The sequence below is a fragment of the Lactuca virosa genome, chromosome 4 (assembly GCF_052849685.1).
Source record: "Lactuca virosa cultivar CGN04683 chromosome 4, Lactuca_virosa_CGN04683_v6, whole genome shotgun sequence".
NCBI classification, from domain to species: domain Eukaryota; kingdom Viridiplantae; phylum Streptophyta; class Magnoliopsida; order Asterales; family Asteraceae; genus Lactuca; species Lactuca virosa.
In genome coordinates this window covers 351349349-351365771 of record NC_136429.1, presented here as the reverse complement: position 1 = coordinate 351365771, position 16423 = coordinate 351349349, and the positions used below count along the sequence as shown (strand labels likewise).

Below are 16423 nucleotides of genomic sequence, written 5' to 3'. Positions count from 1 at the left end.
AGAATACACGTTTAAATCATTTACTTAAAAACATACGATTATTTTTGACCGAACATTTCTACACAAATAAAAGATTACTTCATTCTTTTAATTTGTAGTTACCTAATACCAACTAGTTTTGTGATATATAGAATATTATCTATTTTAATAGCTATCAATAAATAAATTATATCATTTATTGAATAAAAAGAATCAACACATTTAAGTCACAAATAAACATTATTACCTCCATGTGTTTGTTTTAGAACTCATGCTTAAGTTTCAAGATTATTTTCTTTGTTTTTGGGACAAACCATATAATTAAATGTGTTGAAATGTTTTGATATTCATAAATTTATAAAGAACCATATAATTAAAGCAAAAGCAAGTGGTCCCAAACTCCGAAGACAGCTCCACACCTACCAAATTTACCCGCGCCTATCCAACTGGCGGGAAAGCCTAAATTTTGAGGGAAACCCTAATTCCAAAATTCAAACGCCTCCACACCCACACACACACACTTCCCCATGCTATATAATCCATAGTAGTAGCCTTCTTCCTGTTATCTACAATCGGTTACAAGAAACCCCCTTCTCAATTACTCTCAAAAACATGTATGTGGTGAAGAGAGATGGGCGTCAAGAGACTGTGCATTTTGATAAAATCACTGCGCGATTGAAGAAGCTCAGTTATGGACTCAGCATTGAACACTGTGATCCGGTGCTTGTTTCCCAGAAGGTGTGTGCTGGTGTTTACAAGGGTGTTACGACCAGCCAGCTTGATGAACTTGCCGCGGAAACCGCCGCTGCTCTAACTGCCAACCATCCCGACTATGCTTCCGTAAGTTCTTATACTCGCCCTCTAATTGTTCATTTGGTCTCAATTATTTTGTTTTTAAGATAGGATATGATAATTTGTTCTTTAATTGGCAGCAATTAGTTAGATCCTCAAAACATTTGAATCGCACAGCGTGGATTCGCTATTTTTTCAAGTTTGTAGTTGATATTAGCTAACATCTCCTCTTTTCTCTGAGAGTTCTCGATCAGGGTTTTTTAGGATCTGTTGATGAAATTAACTAGGATAAACCTTTTCTTCTTGTTTGAATATGATCATTAACCAATTGATTTGCTAATAATTTTTTTATCTGTAATTTGCATTTCATACAGTTGGCTGCAAGGATCGTTGTTTCAAATCTGCACAAGAACACTAAGAAATCATTTTCTGAAACGTAAGTGAACTCGATCTATCTTAATTAACACAGTTTTGTTCATATCAGTGTTTAAGACCCTGATCTTTATAAATATCGGTTGTCATTGCAGGATCAAAGATATGTACTCTCATATCAGTGACAGATCTGGGCAGAAGGCTCCTCTTATTGCTGATGATGTTTATGAAATCATCATGAAGGTGACACATGCTCATCAATACACTATAATTGTTTTGGGATTTAATTCTGATGTTATTGATCTATCAGTAGCTTCTAGACCATATTTACTGCTGGCTACATAGCCATCAGCATAATTCAGAACTGATGTCCCTTTATGTACTTGTTTGTCTGTTCTGATGTGGGGATCTAGTCTTTAACACCTATCGAGAAAGCTAGTTTATGAATAAAATAAATTTTATACTGATTTCTTATTTGGTTATTTATGTATGAATTGTTTTTGTTTCAGCATGCTGCAAAGTTAGACAGTGAGATTATCTATGACAGAGACTTTGACTATGATTATTTTGGCTTTAAAACCCTTGAGAGGTCTTATCTCTTGAAGATAGAAGGGGATGTTGTGGAAAGGCCTCAACATATGCTGATGAGAGTTGCAGTTGGGATTCATAAAGAGGACATTGATTCTGTAATCAAAACTTATCATTTAATGTCACAGAGGTGGTTCACTCATGCTTCTCCCACCCTTTTCAATGCTGGAACACCCAGGCCTCAAGTATGAATAATTATCTTTACCTTTCTTTGTTTCATTAACTTGTATTTTTATTTGTTTCTCACATGGGGTTAATTATGTAATTTGCAGTTGAGTAGCTGTTTCCTGATATGCATGAAAGATGATAGCATTGAAGGCATCTATGATACTCTAAAAGAATGTGCTGTTATCAGCAAATCAGCAGGGGGTATTGGTGTCTCTGTTCATAATATCAGAGCTACTGGAAGTTACATACGTGGCACAAATGGAACATCTAATGGTATTATTCCAATGTTGCGTGTGTTTAATGATACTGCTCGATATGTTGACCAAGGAGGTGGTAAAAGAAAGGGTGCATTTGCTGTTTATTTGGAACCATGGCATGCTGATATCTTTGAGTTTCTTGATTTGAGGAAAAACCATGGAAAGGTAGCAAATTTGTTTCAATTGTCAATACCCTTTAAAAGTTAAATTGAAAAACCATAATGGGGATGCATAAAGTTTTAAACTTGATTAAAAAATCTTGCAGGAAGAACAACGTGCTCGTGATTTGTTCTATGCTCTTTGGGTACCTGATCTTTTTATGGAAAGAGTTCAAAGTAATGGAACTTGGTCTTTATTTTGTCCAAATGAGGCTCCAGGTTTGGCTGATTGTTGGGGTAAAGACTTTGAAAACCTCTATACCCAATATGAAAGACAGGTAAAACTATCATTTTCATCAAACATTTTATGAATAAATTCGTTTTTTATACCAGTTCTATCAGTTAATGAAATTCTTTTGTACAAATTCAGGGGAAAGCTAAGAAAGTTGTTCAGGCACAAAGTCTTTGGTTTGAAGTTTTGAAATCCCAAATTGAAACTGGAACTCCTTACATGCTATTCAAGGTAGTTTTACAAACTTTTGAATACTTATGTTTTTTTCTTCATATTAATTTTCACATTGTAATAAAAAAAACTTTTTTTTTTGCTCTTATTAGGATTCCTGTAATAGAAAAAGCAATCAGCAGAATCTTGGAACAATCAAGTCTTCAAATCTGTGTACTGAAATTATCGAGTACACAAGTCCAACTGAAACTGCAGTGTGTAATCTGGCATCCATTGCATTACCAAGATATGTTCGGGAGAAGGTATTATTTTAATAATATGTTCTTAAATATGATTATAATATTTGTGTTTTTGTTATTTTTCATTTTAAGTTTCAATTATCATCTCTTTCAGGGAGTTCCAGCTGAATCTCAACCATCAAAGCTTGTTGGTAGCAAAGGTTCTGGCAACCGATACTTTGACTTTGACAAATTAGCTGAGGTTTGACTCTAAAACTCATGTCTTATGCTTTAGAATCAAGAAGTAAATTCAAGAAATAGCAAACACACTTTCAATGATTTATTTGTTATAACATATAGCATCTTACTATTACTGATTTCTACTTTAAAATGTATAGCATGTGATAATTGGAGTAAAGAATGCTATAACAAATAAATTAATGAAAGTACATTGCTATTTCTTGCTATTATCTCTATAATCTGTAATTTCATCATGATTATAAATCTATACATGTGTTATGTTGTGCAGATTGTATCAGTTGTTACAATAAATCTCAACAAAATCATTGATGTTAACTACTACCCTGTTGAAACTGCAAAAAGGTCAAACTTAAGACACAGGCCCATTGGTATTGGGGTTCAAGGTCTTGCAGATACTTTTATTTTGCTTGGTATGCCATTTGATTCACCAGAGGTAATTCTTATCTTCTTTTTTATTTTTAATCCTCAAATTGTTTTCTTCTTTTCAATTCTAATCATATATATTTTGTTTTTGAAATCCAGGCTCAACAACTGAACAAAGACATATTTGAGACAATTTACTACCATGCCCTCAAAGCTTCATCTGAATTAGCTGCAAAAGAAGGCACTTATGAAACATATCCTGGAAGTCCTGTTAGTAAGGTATGTGAAAATCTCTTTGGATTGTATGTTTATATTACCTTTTTACCCCTAAAGCAGTACCTTTTCATAAACAAACTAGGGTTTTAGTTTTTTGAAGAATCATTGTTTCCAACTTTTAATTCCTATGTGAATTAACAAAGAACAAATTTATGGGTTTTGACATTAAGGAAAGTTGTGATATGGGTTTTGAAATTACCTTTTTACCCCTGGAAACAAACTAGGGTTTGAGTCTTTAGAAGTTGCATTGTTAGATTTAGAGTTGCAACTTTCTATTCCAATGTGAATCAACAAAGAAAATAAATTTATGGGTTTTGAAATTAAGGAAAGTTGTGATTTTTGATTTTTACTTTTTAATAAATAGTTGTTAATAATTATGATTAATTATTGTGGAATGTAACTTTTAGGGAATTCTGCAACCAGACATGTGGGGAGTGACACCTTCTGATTTGTGGGATTGGAATGCTCTTCGTGCAATGATAGAGAAGAATGGAATACGCAATTCCCTTCTTGTAGCTCCTATGCCAACTGCTTCAACTAGTCAAATTCTTGGAAACAATGAGTGCTTTGAGCCATACACCTCCAATATCTACAGTCGCAGAGTTTTAAGGTGAGTGATTATGATTCCATTGTTTTTTTATAATGGAATCATGGAAGGAATGGAATGGTCTATTCCCATGGAATGAAGGAATCAAGAAAGGAATGGAATGGTTCATTCCATTAGAATCAAAAAATGAAAAAAAAACCATTTGTTTTATCTAATGGAATGGAATCACCTATTCCATTCCTTAGCCAATTTATTCACTTCATTTCATTATTTAGCAAAATGAAAAGATGCTAAATTATTCATTTTATTTTTGTAAATTGTAATTTAACAAATTCTTTTTTTGCAGTGGTGAATTTGTTGTAGTGAACAAACATTTATTGTATGATTTGACTGAAATGGGGCTTTGGTCTCCAACTCTCAAGAATCAGATCATTTATGAAGATGGATCTGTTCAGAAAATTACTGAAATCCCTGAGAATTTGAAAGCTATTTACAAGTATGATTTAAAACTCCATTTCCTTTTATTTGTTATTATTATTTTTTTAAACCTCATTCTAATGTGAAAACATAATATATATAAATCAGAACTGTTTGGGAGATCAAGCAGAGGACTTTGGTTGACATGGCAGTTGACCGAGGATGCTACATTGACCAAAGTCAAAGCTTAAACATTCATATGGATCAACCCAACTTTGGCAAACTCACTTCTTTGCATTTTCATGCTTGGTCTAAGGTACTAAAACTATTCAAACTAAATTTTAAATTTTAAAATTGTTATTATTTGTACATACAAGAAATGATTTATGTTTAATGTTGTGTATCAGGGGCTTAAAACTGGAATGTATTATTTGCGATCAAGGGCTGCAGCTGATGCCATTAAGTTCACTGTTGATACTTCTATTCTCAAGGTAACTTATGATTTATATTATTAAAATCATTTTTTTTATTAAATTGTATAGACTAAAGTAATTGGAATGAATGTAGGAAAATATAAAGGCAACAACTGGTGAAGAAGATGATAACACAAAAATGTCACAAATGGTGTGTTCTTTGATGAATCGTGAGGAATGCATGGCGTGTGGAAGTTAAAAGTTGTTGAATAATTGATTAATGTTTGAAACTTATGGAATGTTAAGTCTTGTATTTTTTTTTTTTTTTTTAGGATTTTAGGTGTTTGAGAAGTATTTTGTGTATATTGGTATGTGAGATGAGGGTATTTGGTTTAACGTTTAACTTGGATTATTATATAATATGGTATAAATATGTTTAAATTTAAGTGTTACTTCGTTTATCTGTTTTCAACTTTCTATTGAGATTGCTCGTAGTATTATTATTTTTTTTAGAGTTAAATATAGTTCATTTTTCTGTTATTTGGAAACAATTCTTATAAAAAAACATATAAGGGAAACATTATAAGGATCCAAATCATATTACGAAGCCTAAACTACAACACGTGACAACAACCAAAAGGACTTCTATAACCTCTAAAATCTTAAAACAACACCTCGGTCTTCATTAACTCGAAATAGCCAAAGTGGACCATTATACCCTCCAAACTTTGGTATAACATCCAAATGGTTCAGCCAACACAATGAGCTTGAGCGAATCAGGTTTGAAATTTTGTGCCCAAGCTAATCAATAGCTTTAACAAAGAAACCAAATCAAATTCCAGGCATATACATAATGCACATACACATCATAAATCACAAGTATTTATCAGTATTATTTGTAGCAAATGTTGTAGATTTTTCTAATCAAAACCTACTAAATGTTGAAATGCATGTGGAATATAGATAAATTATTTCAGAGACGCAAAGTATATCATTGGTTGTTATAATTATAGAGTATTTGGAAAAAATAATCAATATTTTATAAAATTTGTAAAATAACCATTTTTTTCGGAATGTGGTATTTTGAAGTATAATGACAATTTTGGAGTTGGTGGTGGTTGTTAAAATTTGAGTATGGAATCTGACACACATATTCCTTACTTGAAAATATATTTCGAAAATATATTCCGGAATGTACAGTCATTCCGAGTTTCATTTCAGAGTGGTAGTTTGCTTTACATTTTCTGCTTGTCACCTCTTCTTAGCAGTGACGAGTCTAAAAGGTAAAACCACATGGTTCCCTAATGGTTGTTTGGAGTGAGGAACTTCTCGAAATTGCTTGTATGGTTCTTTAAGCTTCGCAAGTGAGGATGATAGTTGCGTGGTCACTTAGGGGGAAATTGTTGAAGCATGAAGTGACCCTCGACAAGTAAAGGCTTTTGGGCGTTTACGAAGTTTATTTTTATTATGAAGATGCGAAGATCTTTTGGTGCTAGTGATACGATGAAGTCTCTTTTGGATGATATGCGAAGAACTTAGTTGATTGAAACTGACTATCTGAAGAATGGAGTTAAGGAGTATGTGCGAAGAGTAAATGGTGTTTTGTCTTCTGGTGTCGTGAAGAAAAAGTACAACACTCAACTTTTTCCGACGTTGAGTGTTTGGTAGCCGTTTGTCAGAATATGTGTGACAAGTATGTCCGCCTGTTCTCCATACCTTTTTGTACTGTCCAGTCATTAGCTAGAATAATATTTAGCTATAAATAGGTGGTATGAGTTATTGCAAAAAGTGCGTCTCGAATCTTTATTTTACTTGTAATCTGTTTATCGAAATAAAAATCTCATTTTTCCATTCATACTTTGTTGTTCTTCATTTACTAACTTGTGTTTGCATGCAAACCTTGTTACGATTCAACAAGTATATCTTATTTGGCTTATATTTATTTAGTTATTGTGCTGCTATATTTTCGATATAAAATGTTCTTAATATTCCTCACTTAATTATTGTTGAGCTAATCATACGATCTACAAGATTAACATTAATTCCGCATCATAATCTCTATCAAAAGTTCCTATCTTGAGAATTCTTCTTGTATCTAGCTCTTCTAGCTTATTCATTTTTTTTCTTCTCCTTTTTGACCTTAACATCCTGATCACTCATCTTAGATTTCTCTTTCAAATTTGGTATTGAAGTTCCTTCATCAGAATTTCCTATTTCAACTTGTGACAAAGATTCTACATTTAAGACACCTGAGATGTATCTACCCTTCACTCTCCATGATGTTTTCTCTAAAAGACCTATTGTTTCATCACCATTATCTATTAGAACAGACCCAAAATGATTATCACAAGATTTTGCATTATCAGTCTTAACAATAGTAGTTAAATCAACAATATCAGTTTTCTCCAAACCATTCGTAACAAATACTTGATTAGGACAATTCTGAACTTTCGGAAAACATCTTCTTGTTCAATCAAACCTTTAAAACCTTCACTTTTAATAACATATATGTATTCAAGAGAATCTTCAAGAATTAATTTCCTTTTTGGGTTTTCTTTAGTTATCACAAAGTTTGAACAATCAATTTCATCTTCTATCGAAATTTCACTTAAGTCACTTTCATGAAAATCAGATTCAATTTGAACATTCTGAGACTCATCACAATTTAATTTGTTACACAAGAAGATATGACTATCATTAGAATTCTTTTGAATTTGTTTCTTATCATCTTCAGTTAAAGTATCTGTCACACCCCCAAACCGGATGGCGGAAACGTCCGGGGGTGGAACGATGATCACAGTATCACAATAATTGAATACATTGAAACATAAGTACATAAAAGACCATCATATCATATGATTATATCAGTTACATGACCCAAATGTCACTTAGTATCAAAATACATTACAAGGTTTGCATATTATTAAATAAAATAGTTCTCGTAATGATATTTGGTGTCTTGTCTTCAAAAGTAGCTCCACTGATCCGATTTTAATTGTTTCCTGAGATTACATGCCGTTTTAAAAGTCAACATAAAGTTGGTGAGTTCATAAGAGTTCAGTTGCAGAAAAATCCGATATTTTTCCCTTGTGTAAAAATCGTATCCTTGTAAAATGTTTTGTATTTGTACGCCTTCAGCGTAAAGGAAGAATGTATGTGTGTAGTATGTATCAAAAAGCATTTATAAAATAAAAGTTCCCATAACTTATAAACTTATAAAAAGTGTGACGTTACCATCTCTAAGATCTCTCAGGTAGTCTGGGCAGCTTCGCTTCCAATGCCCCTTCGATTGACAATAGAAACAGGTGGACTCCTTAGCATTGACACATGGAACTATCACATAATTGGCTTTTCTCTTATGGTCAAACTTTTTGACCTTGGCCGATTTCTCTCCCTTAGGAGGAGAAACCATTTCTAGACTATCACCGTTGCCATCACCAACTTCTATGGAACTTTGGGAAACTGATCCTCCAAACAAATTTGCTTGACCAGTGCGCCAAAGCATTGCTGCTTCAGCAACAATTAGCAAATATGTCAGATCAATTAGGGTCACGTCGTTTTTATTCATATAATAGTCCTTAACAAACTGACTATACGACTCAGGAAGCGAGTGAAGAACCAAGTCAACAACCAGCTCCTTTGGGAAAATGACACCCAACATTCCCAATCTGTCAATGTGCGACTTCATCTTGAGGACATGTACACACACAAACTTTCCATCTTGGTGTTTGCATGCCAATAGGGCTTGAGTAACCTTGAACTTTTCAAGTTGACGAAATTGTGGGCCATGGAGAATCACTGGAGGAGGTGGAGGAAGAGAAGTATGATTTCCAGTTCCACCAATGCACGACGAAGGGAATGATCTTTCACCTTGATCGACACGTGGAACATCATCTTCAGACGAAAATCTTTTTCCAAAAGGATGAGGAAGACCATAGTTGTCAGAACTCGACATCTATAAGGAGAGAAAATTCAAGTTAGTTGATTTTGATCCTTAATATAACACCCAAATAAAATATTAAGGTTAGGACTCAACACATAATTCACAATTCGGAAGAGGGATGCCGTAATCGAATTGTAAATTATTTGAAGGTAGGTAAATGACGATTTACCAATTCCACCATGAATTTTTTTTAAATGTATTAGGTTTTAGATGAAATTGCTAGATCTTTTGAGATTCATTGAATTTTTCAATGACATGTTTAATCTCGATTATGCTCTCACTTTGTGACTGGGATGCCGAGGATCACAAAAGAGATGTGAATAACCATGCAAATTAGCTTGGTACTCTCGATGTCATTTATCACCTAATCAATGTGCCGGTTAACCACACACGCTCCATTGATCAACGATAATTTATGAGAAACCCATTGCCAACAATATTAGTTCCATATTAGTGTGCCGGTTAACCACACACGCTCCACTAACGACCAATAAGGTGCAATGTGCAATTTCATGGGTTAGCATCAAATTCACATTTTTCCTAAAGTAACTAAGATTGGGAATTTAATAAAAGCGTTTAGTTACTTTATAACTCATTATACTTTTAATGAGAATTGAGTTTAATGTCCTATCCTACCCATGGCTAACGACCCTCCACTAGTCAAGAGTGTGGTGGGTAAGAGTGGATACCCAATAGTGGTCATTTTACAGGCCGCTTCCTTAAACACCCCTTATAGACCAGCTTCGTGAATGACGCCTACTAACGGTAAGACTGACTTTTCTTATACATATATATATATATATATATATATATATATATATATATATATATATATATATATATATATATATAAATTAAACTTTTAATTTTATATAGTATAAGGGTGTATTTTAAACATTTAAAATACTAAGGTTTAATCTTTTAATAAATTAAACTTTTAATTTAATTAAATCTAAACCATTTTATAGATTTATTAATTGTCTTTTAATTATTCTTTTAATTAAATTATTAATTAATTCCATAAAGATATCTTCTAGGTTTTTCCATTTAAATTTTCAAAATAAACTTTTAATTTCAAATTTAAATTATAAAACCAAGAGGGTGTATTTTAAAACTTTTCAAAATACTAGGTTAAATTTTAAATCAAAATAATCTTATCATTATCCAAATTTAACAAAATCCTTTAATTATGATAATGATATCTGTTGTGACATGTCCTATCAGGGATGAGATGCTAGATGGCAGATCTAACGTCCAAACTTTCCTGAGAACACAACACAAAGAAACCGTTAAAGGACGACCGGGTGTTCTCCCGGGACGTCGCTCCGACGATCAAGTTAGTTTTCTTAGAGAGAGTTTTTTAGGGTAAATTCTGTGTGAGAGAGAATGGATCCCTTCCTTTAGACGGAAAATACCCTTTTATACCTATTACTAACGGATCGTGGGGACCTCACTCTATGAGCGTGAGACGTGGCCTCCTCTTACTGGGAGATTTGCCCACACTAACACTGTCAGGTGACGTCAGTTCTGGGCGTCACCTGAGCTATTCGTCGCCTTCTGATTGGCTATGGGTAAATGAGGAGATCACGTGGAATGTTCTTTCCTTGTGATGGGGAGTGAGCTATCAGCTCGATGCTGGATCGCGTGGGCCAAGACCGGGTGTCGACCAAGGTACTAGCATGCTAACGTTTCGTCTAGGCCTTCCTTTAAGTTTAACGTGACTGTACAGGTTAACGTTAACAAGTCCCTTAGACCAGTAGGCGTCTGCGTTCGTGACGTAGCAGTGTCGTTCTGCTCTATTCCCAGGCACGTGGCGAACTGCTATTGATGGCCTATGCGGTTGTCAGAGCGAAATCGCCGGTCTTCGGCAGTTTCATCATGGAAACGGTTCGCTCCCCCTTTGTTGGTATTTAAACCTCTGCTTATCGTGGCACATCCTCTTCCCTTGCTACCTTTCTTTCTTTAAGTTCTTATTCGAAAGAAACCTTTCCGTCTTTTCCTTCGAACTCTTTCATGACTTCCTCTCATTCTCTGGGGAGAAATCTCACCGCTGAAGAGTGGGAATCTTTTCAGTTCCGATTCAGGTTTCTTCCCGAACACGACGTACAAATTCCACTCTCCGACACGTCACTTTACAGCCCGCCTGAGGGCAAAGTCGGGATTCCGATCGCCTTATTCGAGGCAGGTCTTTGTTTTCCTACCACCGACTTCTTTAATCTGATCATCCGTGAATACGAGTTTTTAATGAGGGAGTTGACTCCCATTGCTATAAACAAGATAGTAGGTTTCGAGATCCTCTGCCGCGCTCTATGTTGTCAACCAACTATTCCGGCATTCAAGAACTTCTTCAACGCTTCTACCCAGTCTAGGACCCAAACCCTTTCTCGCCGGCAGGGAGTCCCTACCGTTATTCACGACCAAAAGTCCAAGAATAATTGGAAAGAAAATTTCTTGTGGGTGAATAATGATATTGTGGTGCTTGGCTACCCAAGGGTTAAGGCGTATGTGGACCGTGCTCCCACGCTTTTTGGTGCTGACAAGGAGCTGGCTGACGACTTGGAGAAGATCAGCAACAAAAGCGAGGATTGGATCGATTGCTTTTTGGCCGCCGGTGGAATGAGCGCCGTTTTGAGGGCTCGTGGGAAGATGCTCGAGTTCTTTGTCGAGAAGGAAGGTATAACACTCTTTTTCCCTTGTCCTCTCCCCCTTTTTTAGGCAAAACGCGTTGAAATCAGGGTTTTGGCTAACCGTCGTTGTTTCGTTTTGTTTCCAGGTGGGGAGGAAATTATATCCTTGGAGAGGGCTCTTCAGGGTCTGTTTGAGGGCAAAATTCAATGCCGCGAAGTCGACCTTATGGAAGCTCTTCCACCTCCTGTTTCTGGTCAAAGAATCGAGGCTACACGCGAGTCTCCCACCGGTGCAGGCGGTGCCGCTGGTGGTGACGATGAGTCGGATTTCCAAGAATTCGTTGTCACTGGTACTTCCCAGAAGGATCCTACCCCTTATGGGTCTCCAAGGAGTCTTCACCGTGTCAAGAGGCGCTTCGCTGTTCTAGAAGCCTCTGCCGGCGGTCTTGCCAAGACCGCTAGCTCTGAGCCCCCTCTTCGCAAGAAACGCAATTTGAGTTTCTTGCTTGAGGGTTACAGGAGCTCCACCGGTGCCCCCGATAAGGGTCCTTCGAAACTGCCGGAGGGAGCACCCAATCGGGCAACTGAACCGCCCAGTCGTATAGTAAAGGGAAACACCGACAAGGACAACCTCGTTCCCACCGTTGGAGGAGCCGAGGCGAAGAATGGGTCTTCACCTTCCCATGGTCTTGCATCAGCTTCTTTTGATAAGACCACAACCGTCCCCCTTCTTGCAGGTTCTCGTATGGATGCCTACAAGCCGGCTTGGAAGCTAACTACCTAACACCTTGTCTCCGATCACGACGCCGCTCTTGAGTGGTGTAGGCACGCGTTTCCTCCCGCTACCACTGAGGCCCTAACGGTTCTATCAGATGAACACATGGCCGATAGCTTGAACTATGCCGCCGCCCATGTGTCATCTTATTTGGTCGCATCCGCTTAATGCATCTCTGACATGGAGACTCTCCAGTCTGATTCTGACCGGAAGAGTATTGAATGCGAAGAGTTGAGGGCCCAGTTGGAAAAGATAGAAGCTGACAAGTGCAGTTGGGAGGCCGAGCGGGAGGTGGTGCTGCTCGAGATGGCAAGCTTGGCTGATCAAGTGGCAAAGCTGGAGGAAGCGACGAGGCGTCTGGTTGATCGTGTAGGGGTTTTGAGTTTGGATAGTGCTGTGCTGAGCGAGCGGACAACAGAACTGGAGGTTAATCTGGTTACTGAGAGCACTGCAAAAGGGGCGCTGGAGAAGGATGTTTCATGGATCCTTAGCGATGGGCTCAGCAGGGTGGTGGACCGGGTGATTGAGAGCCCTCAATTTCTCCAAGGCTTGGTACATGTGCAGAAGGCTTGTGTTGCTGCAGGTGTAGAACATGGTAAAATGATTGTCTGGGAGCAGGTAACCGCCGAAGAGTCTGACCCATAGTCCGAGGAGAATGTGGCTGCCAGGACTCAAGAGATGGAAGATGCCCTGGTGGCTGTCACTGAAACAGACTTTGCAAGCCACCTTCGCTTGGGCAGTCTGGACATGGCTGGGCTCTGTAGTCTATGTCAGGAAGCTCAGAGCAATGGGTCAGGCTCCGGCCCAAGCTATGCTCCTGGTGATAAGTAGCCCTATTTTGCGACTTGTTCTGATGTGATTTCCTTGAACAATATTTTCTTTTTCTTTGTTTGTTTATGGTCTTTTCTGCCCTCTGTGGCCATTTGAAAGTCCGGGAGCCCGACAACTATGACAATGTTTTCTTTATATTGGTGGGTATGAATTTTTGATATTATCGCACATATTCTTTTTGTTTGGTTGCTTCATGTATGGTTTATGTTGGCCATCACATGGTATTGATGCAGGGTCTGTTTACAACTGACTTGAGTTCTTTTACTGGTGAACTCTTGATGCTTTACTGAAGCTGGCCTTTGAGAAATTTGTTCTAATTTGCTGCTTAAAGACCCTGGGTGTAGCCAAGATCGTCATCTTGAGGCTCACCCAATTTTGTTTTTTCTGATTAGTGGAAGGTTATGACTCTTCTACACTTGTGTCACATGTTCTTTCATATGTATATTGTAATGTAATTGATGAACATGTTTTGGGGGAAAGGTTATGAGCCTTTTTGATAAAACCCCCTGGCTGCCTCCTTGTGACGATTTCGCTCGTGTGACGTTGGATGATCAGTCCTTGTTGTCACACGGTATATGCACACAACCTCTTTTGCTTAATTTTTCAAGCTTAAAAATGAGAAGCATCTGAATTGCTTTCTCTTTTTTTTTTCTAGTTTTATTGTTGGAGCGTTATAAAACTGAAAATGATAATGGAATTTCTGCTGGTTACATTTATATGTCAAAACTAATATAAAATGCCTTTGCTAGCATTGAACCATACTCATTTTAAGAGTAAAAATGATGCAGGCTCTGCGCATTCCACGTTCTTGGAATGGCGTCCTGAGCTTCCAGGACATAAGCACCGTTCTTATGGGCTTCCACGATTTTGTACGGTCCTTCCCAAGTGACACTGAGTTTCCCTAATGGTTCAGCATGGCTGGACTCATTCTTTCTTAGCACCCATTCTCCAACTTTGAAGATTTTGATCCGGACTTAGCGGTTGTAATAGTTCTCAGTTCGTGATTTGTATGGTGCTTGGCACAGCTGTGCCGCCTCATGTTTTTTGTTGAGCATGTCCAGGTCCTGGCGTCGCCCTTCTTCGTTGGCTGCTTCCTCGAAACTCTCTATTCGTAGGGAGCCGACCACTATTTCCAATGGAAGGACTGCTTCCGTACCGTAGGTTAGACTAAATGGCGTTTCTACCGTGCTTGACCTTGCTGTGGTACGATAGGACCACAACACTATCGGGAGTTCATCCACCCAAGCGGATTTTGATCTGAGTAGCCTTTTCTTCAAACCATTAACTATGGTTTTGTTTGATATTTCAGTTTGCCCATTGACCTGAGGGTGCGCCACTGACGTGAACCGGTGATGAATTTTTTTTTGTCTTCGCACCACTCTTTGATGGGACTTCCTTCAAATTATGTGCCGTTATCGCTTATGAGGATTCTGCGTGTGCCAAAACGGGCCAAGATGTTCTTGGTCATGAATTTTATCATTTGTTTGCCAGTGACGGTGGCCAGTGGTTCTGACTCTAATCCTCTATCCATTTCGTGAAATAATCCATGACCACTAGCAAAAATTTAACACCCCTGGCGTTGGTGGGAAAGGTCCCACTATGTCAATCCCTCATTGGTGGAAGGGCCAGGGGCTGGTGATGCCGGTCAATGACATGGCCGGTTGATTTTGGAAAGGAACGAATGCCTGTCATTCCTTGCATTTCTTGGTTAGGGCTGCAGCGTTGTTGTACACGTCTGACCAATATACCCCTAGGCGGAGTATTTTGCCTGTGAGTGCTCGAGTGGATGGGTGGAGATTGTCGTTGGCACTCCCTTGATGGTATCTAGGATTTCGACCAGGAAGTCTACAAGTGCCTGGGCTTTGATGCTGGTTCTGGGGTGGTATTGGATGTCGTGTTCACCCAAATCTATGGCCCATTAGGCCAGGCGTCCAGACTTTTCCGGACTTAGTAGCACTTGCTTTATTGGGTAACTAGTCAGAACATCCACCTTGTGGGCTTGGAAATATCTCCGTAGTCGTCTGACTGCGTAAACGAGGGCGAGGACCAGCTTTTCCAAGGTCGGGTAATTTACTTCTGGCCCTTGTAGGGCCCTGCTAATAAAATGAATAGGGATCTGCTTGCCTTCTCTCTCCACTGCTAGTACAGAGGAGATGGCCTCTTCAAACGCTACTAAGTACATCTGTAGTGTCTCCCCTGGGAGTGGGCAGGCTAGATCCGCGAGTTGTTGTAGAGAGTCTTTCAGTTTTTGCAATGTCGCATCTGCTTCTTCTGTCCATTTAAACTGCTTTTTGTCTAAACATCCTTTGAGTGTCTGGTACAGCGGAAGTGCTTTCTCTGCAGATTTGGCAATGAACCTTACCAACGCCGTCAACCTACCGTTGATCTCGTGTACCCCCTTCAGATTGTGGGGAGCTTTCGATTCAAGGAACTCCTGTATTTTAGTGAGCTTAGGGAGAATCCATTCCTTGGATACCAGATACCCAAGGAATTGCCCTTCTTCGACTCCAAAGGTGCACTTAGCTGGGTTTAACTTCATCTGCGCTTTGAATAGCGTGTTGAAGGTTTTTTCCACATCTTGGAGTAATGTTTCCTCGTCGTGGCTCTTGATTACCATATCGTCGACGTAGACTTCGATATTCCTACCAATTTGATCGGCGAATACCTTGTCCATCAGCCTTTGATAAGTAGCACCCATGTTTTTGAGCCCACATGGCATTTTCTGGTAGCAGAAGGTGCCTTTTTCTGTATGGAAGGCTGTTGTCGCCTCATCTTCTCGTTTCATCTGTACCTGGTGATAACCCTGGTACGCTTCGAGGAAACATTTGAGCCGAAAACCTTCAAGTGACTGGACTTTCTGATCGATCTCCGGGAGAGGGTAAAAATCCTTTGGGCAGGCGTTATTAAGATCAAAATAAATAATGCACATTCGCCACGACCCATTGGATTTCTTCACCATGACAGGATTTGCTATCCACGTCGGGAACATGACCTCCCGGAGTATGCAAGGATTCACTAGGTCAGCCATTTCTACG

At 38.3% G+C, this 16423-nt stretch overlaps 1 protein-coding gene across 1 annotated transcript; it reads left to right on the top strand.

Moving 5' to 3' along the window:
- The first annotated feature begins 452 nt into the window (after positions 1-452).
- Positions 453-5664, top strand: LOC145108635 (ribonucleoside-diphosphate reductase large subunit). Its single transcript, XM_079045688.1, has 16 exons — positions 453-819; positions 1146-1207; positions 1299-1386; positions 1653-1916; positions 2004-2321; positions 2422-2592; positions 2685-2777; positions 2870-3019; positions 3111-3197; positions 3465-3629; positions 3719-3838; positions 4243-4445; positions 4729-4878; positions 4968-5115; positions 5207-5290; positions 5367-5664. Exons 1-16 carry the CDS (start codon positions 592-594, stop codon positions 5469-5471), a joined length of 2436 nt encoding a protein of 811 aa, XP_078901814.1. The 5' UTR covers positions 453-591; the 3' UTR covers positions 5472-5664.
- The last annotated feature ends 10759 nt before the right edge of the window (positions 5665-16423 follow it).

What these genes read in the sequence shown, in the direction of transcription:
- LOC145108635 (XM_079045688.1), top strand. Translation starts at nt 592, where the DNA reads ATGTATGTGGTGAAGAGAGATGGGCGTCAAGAGACTGTGCATTTTGAT. An exon ending in TGAGGAAAAACCATGGAAAG is followed by an intron (nt 2,322 to 2,421) that starts GTAGCAAATTTG and finishes AAAATCTTGCAG; the next exon opens with GAAGAACAACGTGCTCGTGA. An exon ending in CTCCTTACATGCTATTCAAG is followed by an intron (nt 2,778 to 2,869) that starts GTAGTTTTACAA and finishes TGCTCTTATTAG; the next exon opens with GATTCCTGTAATAGAAAAAG.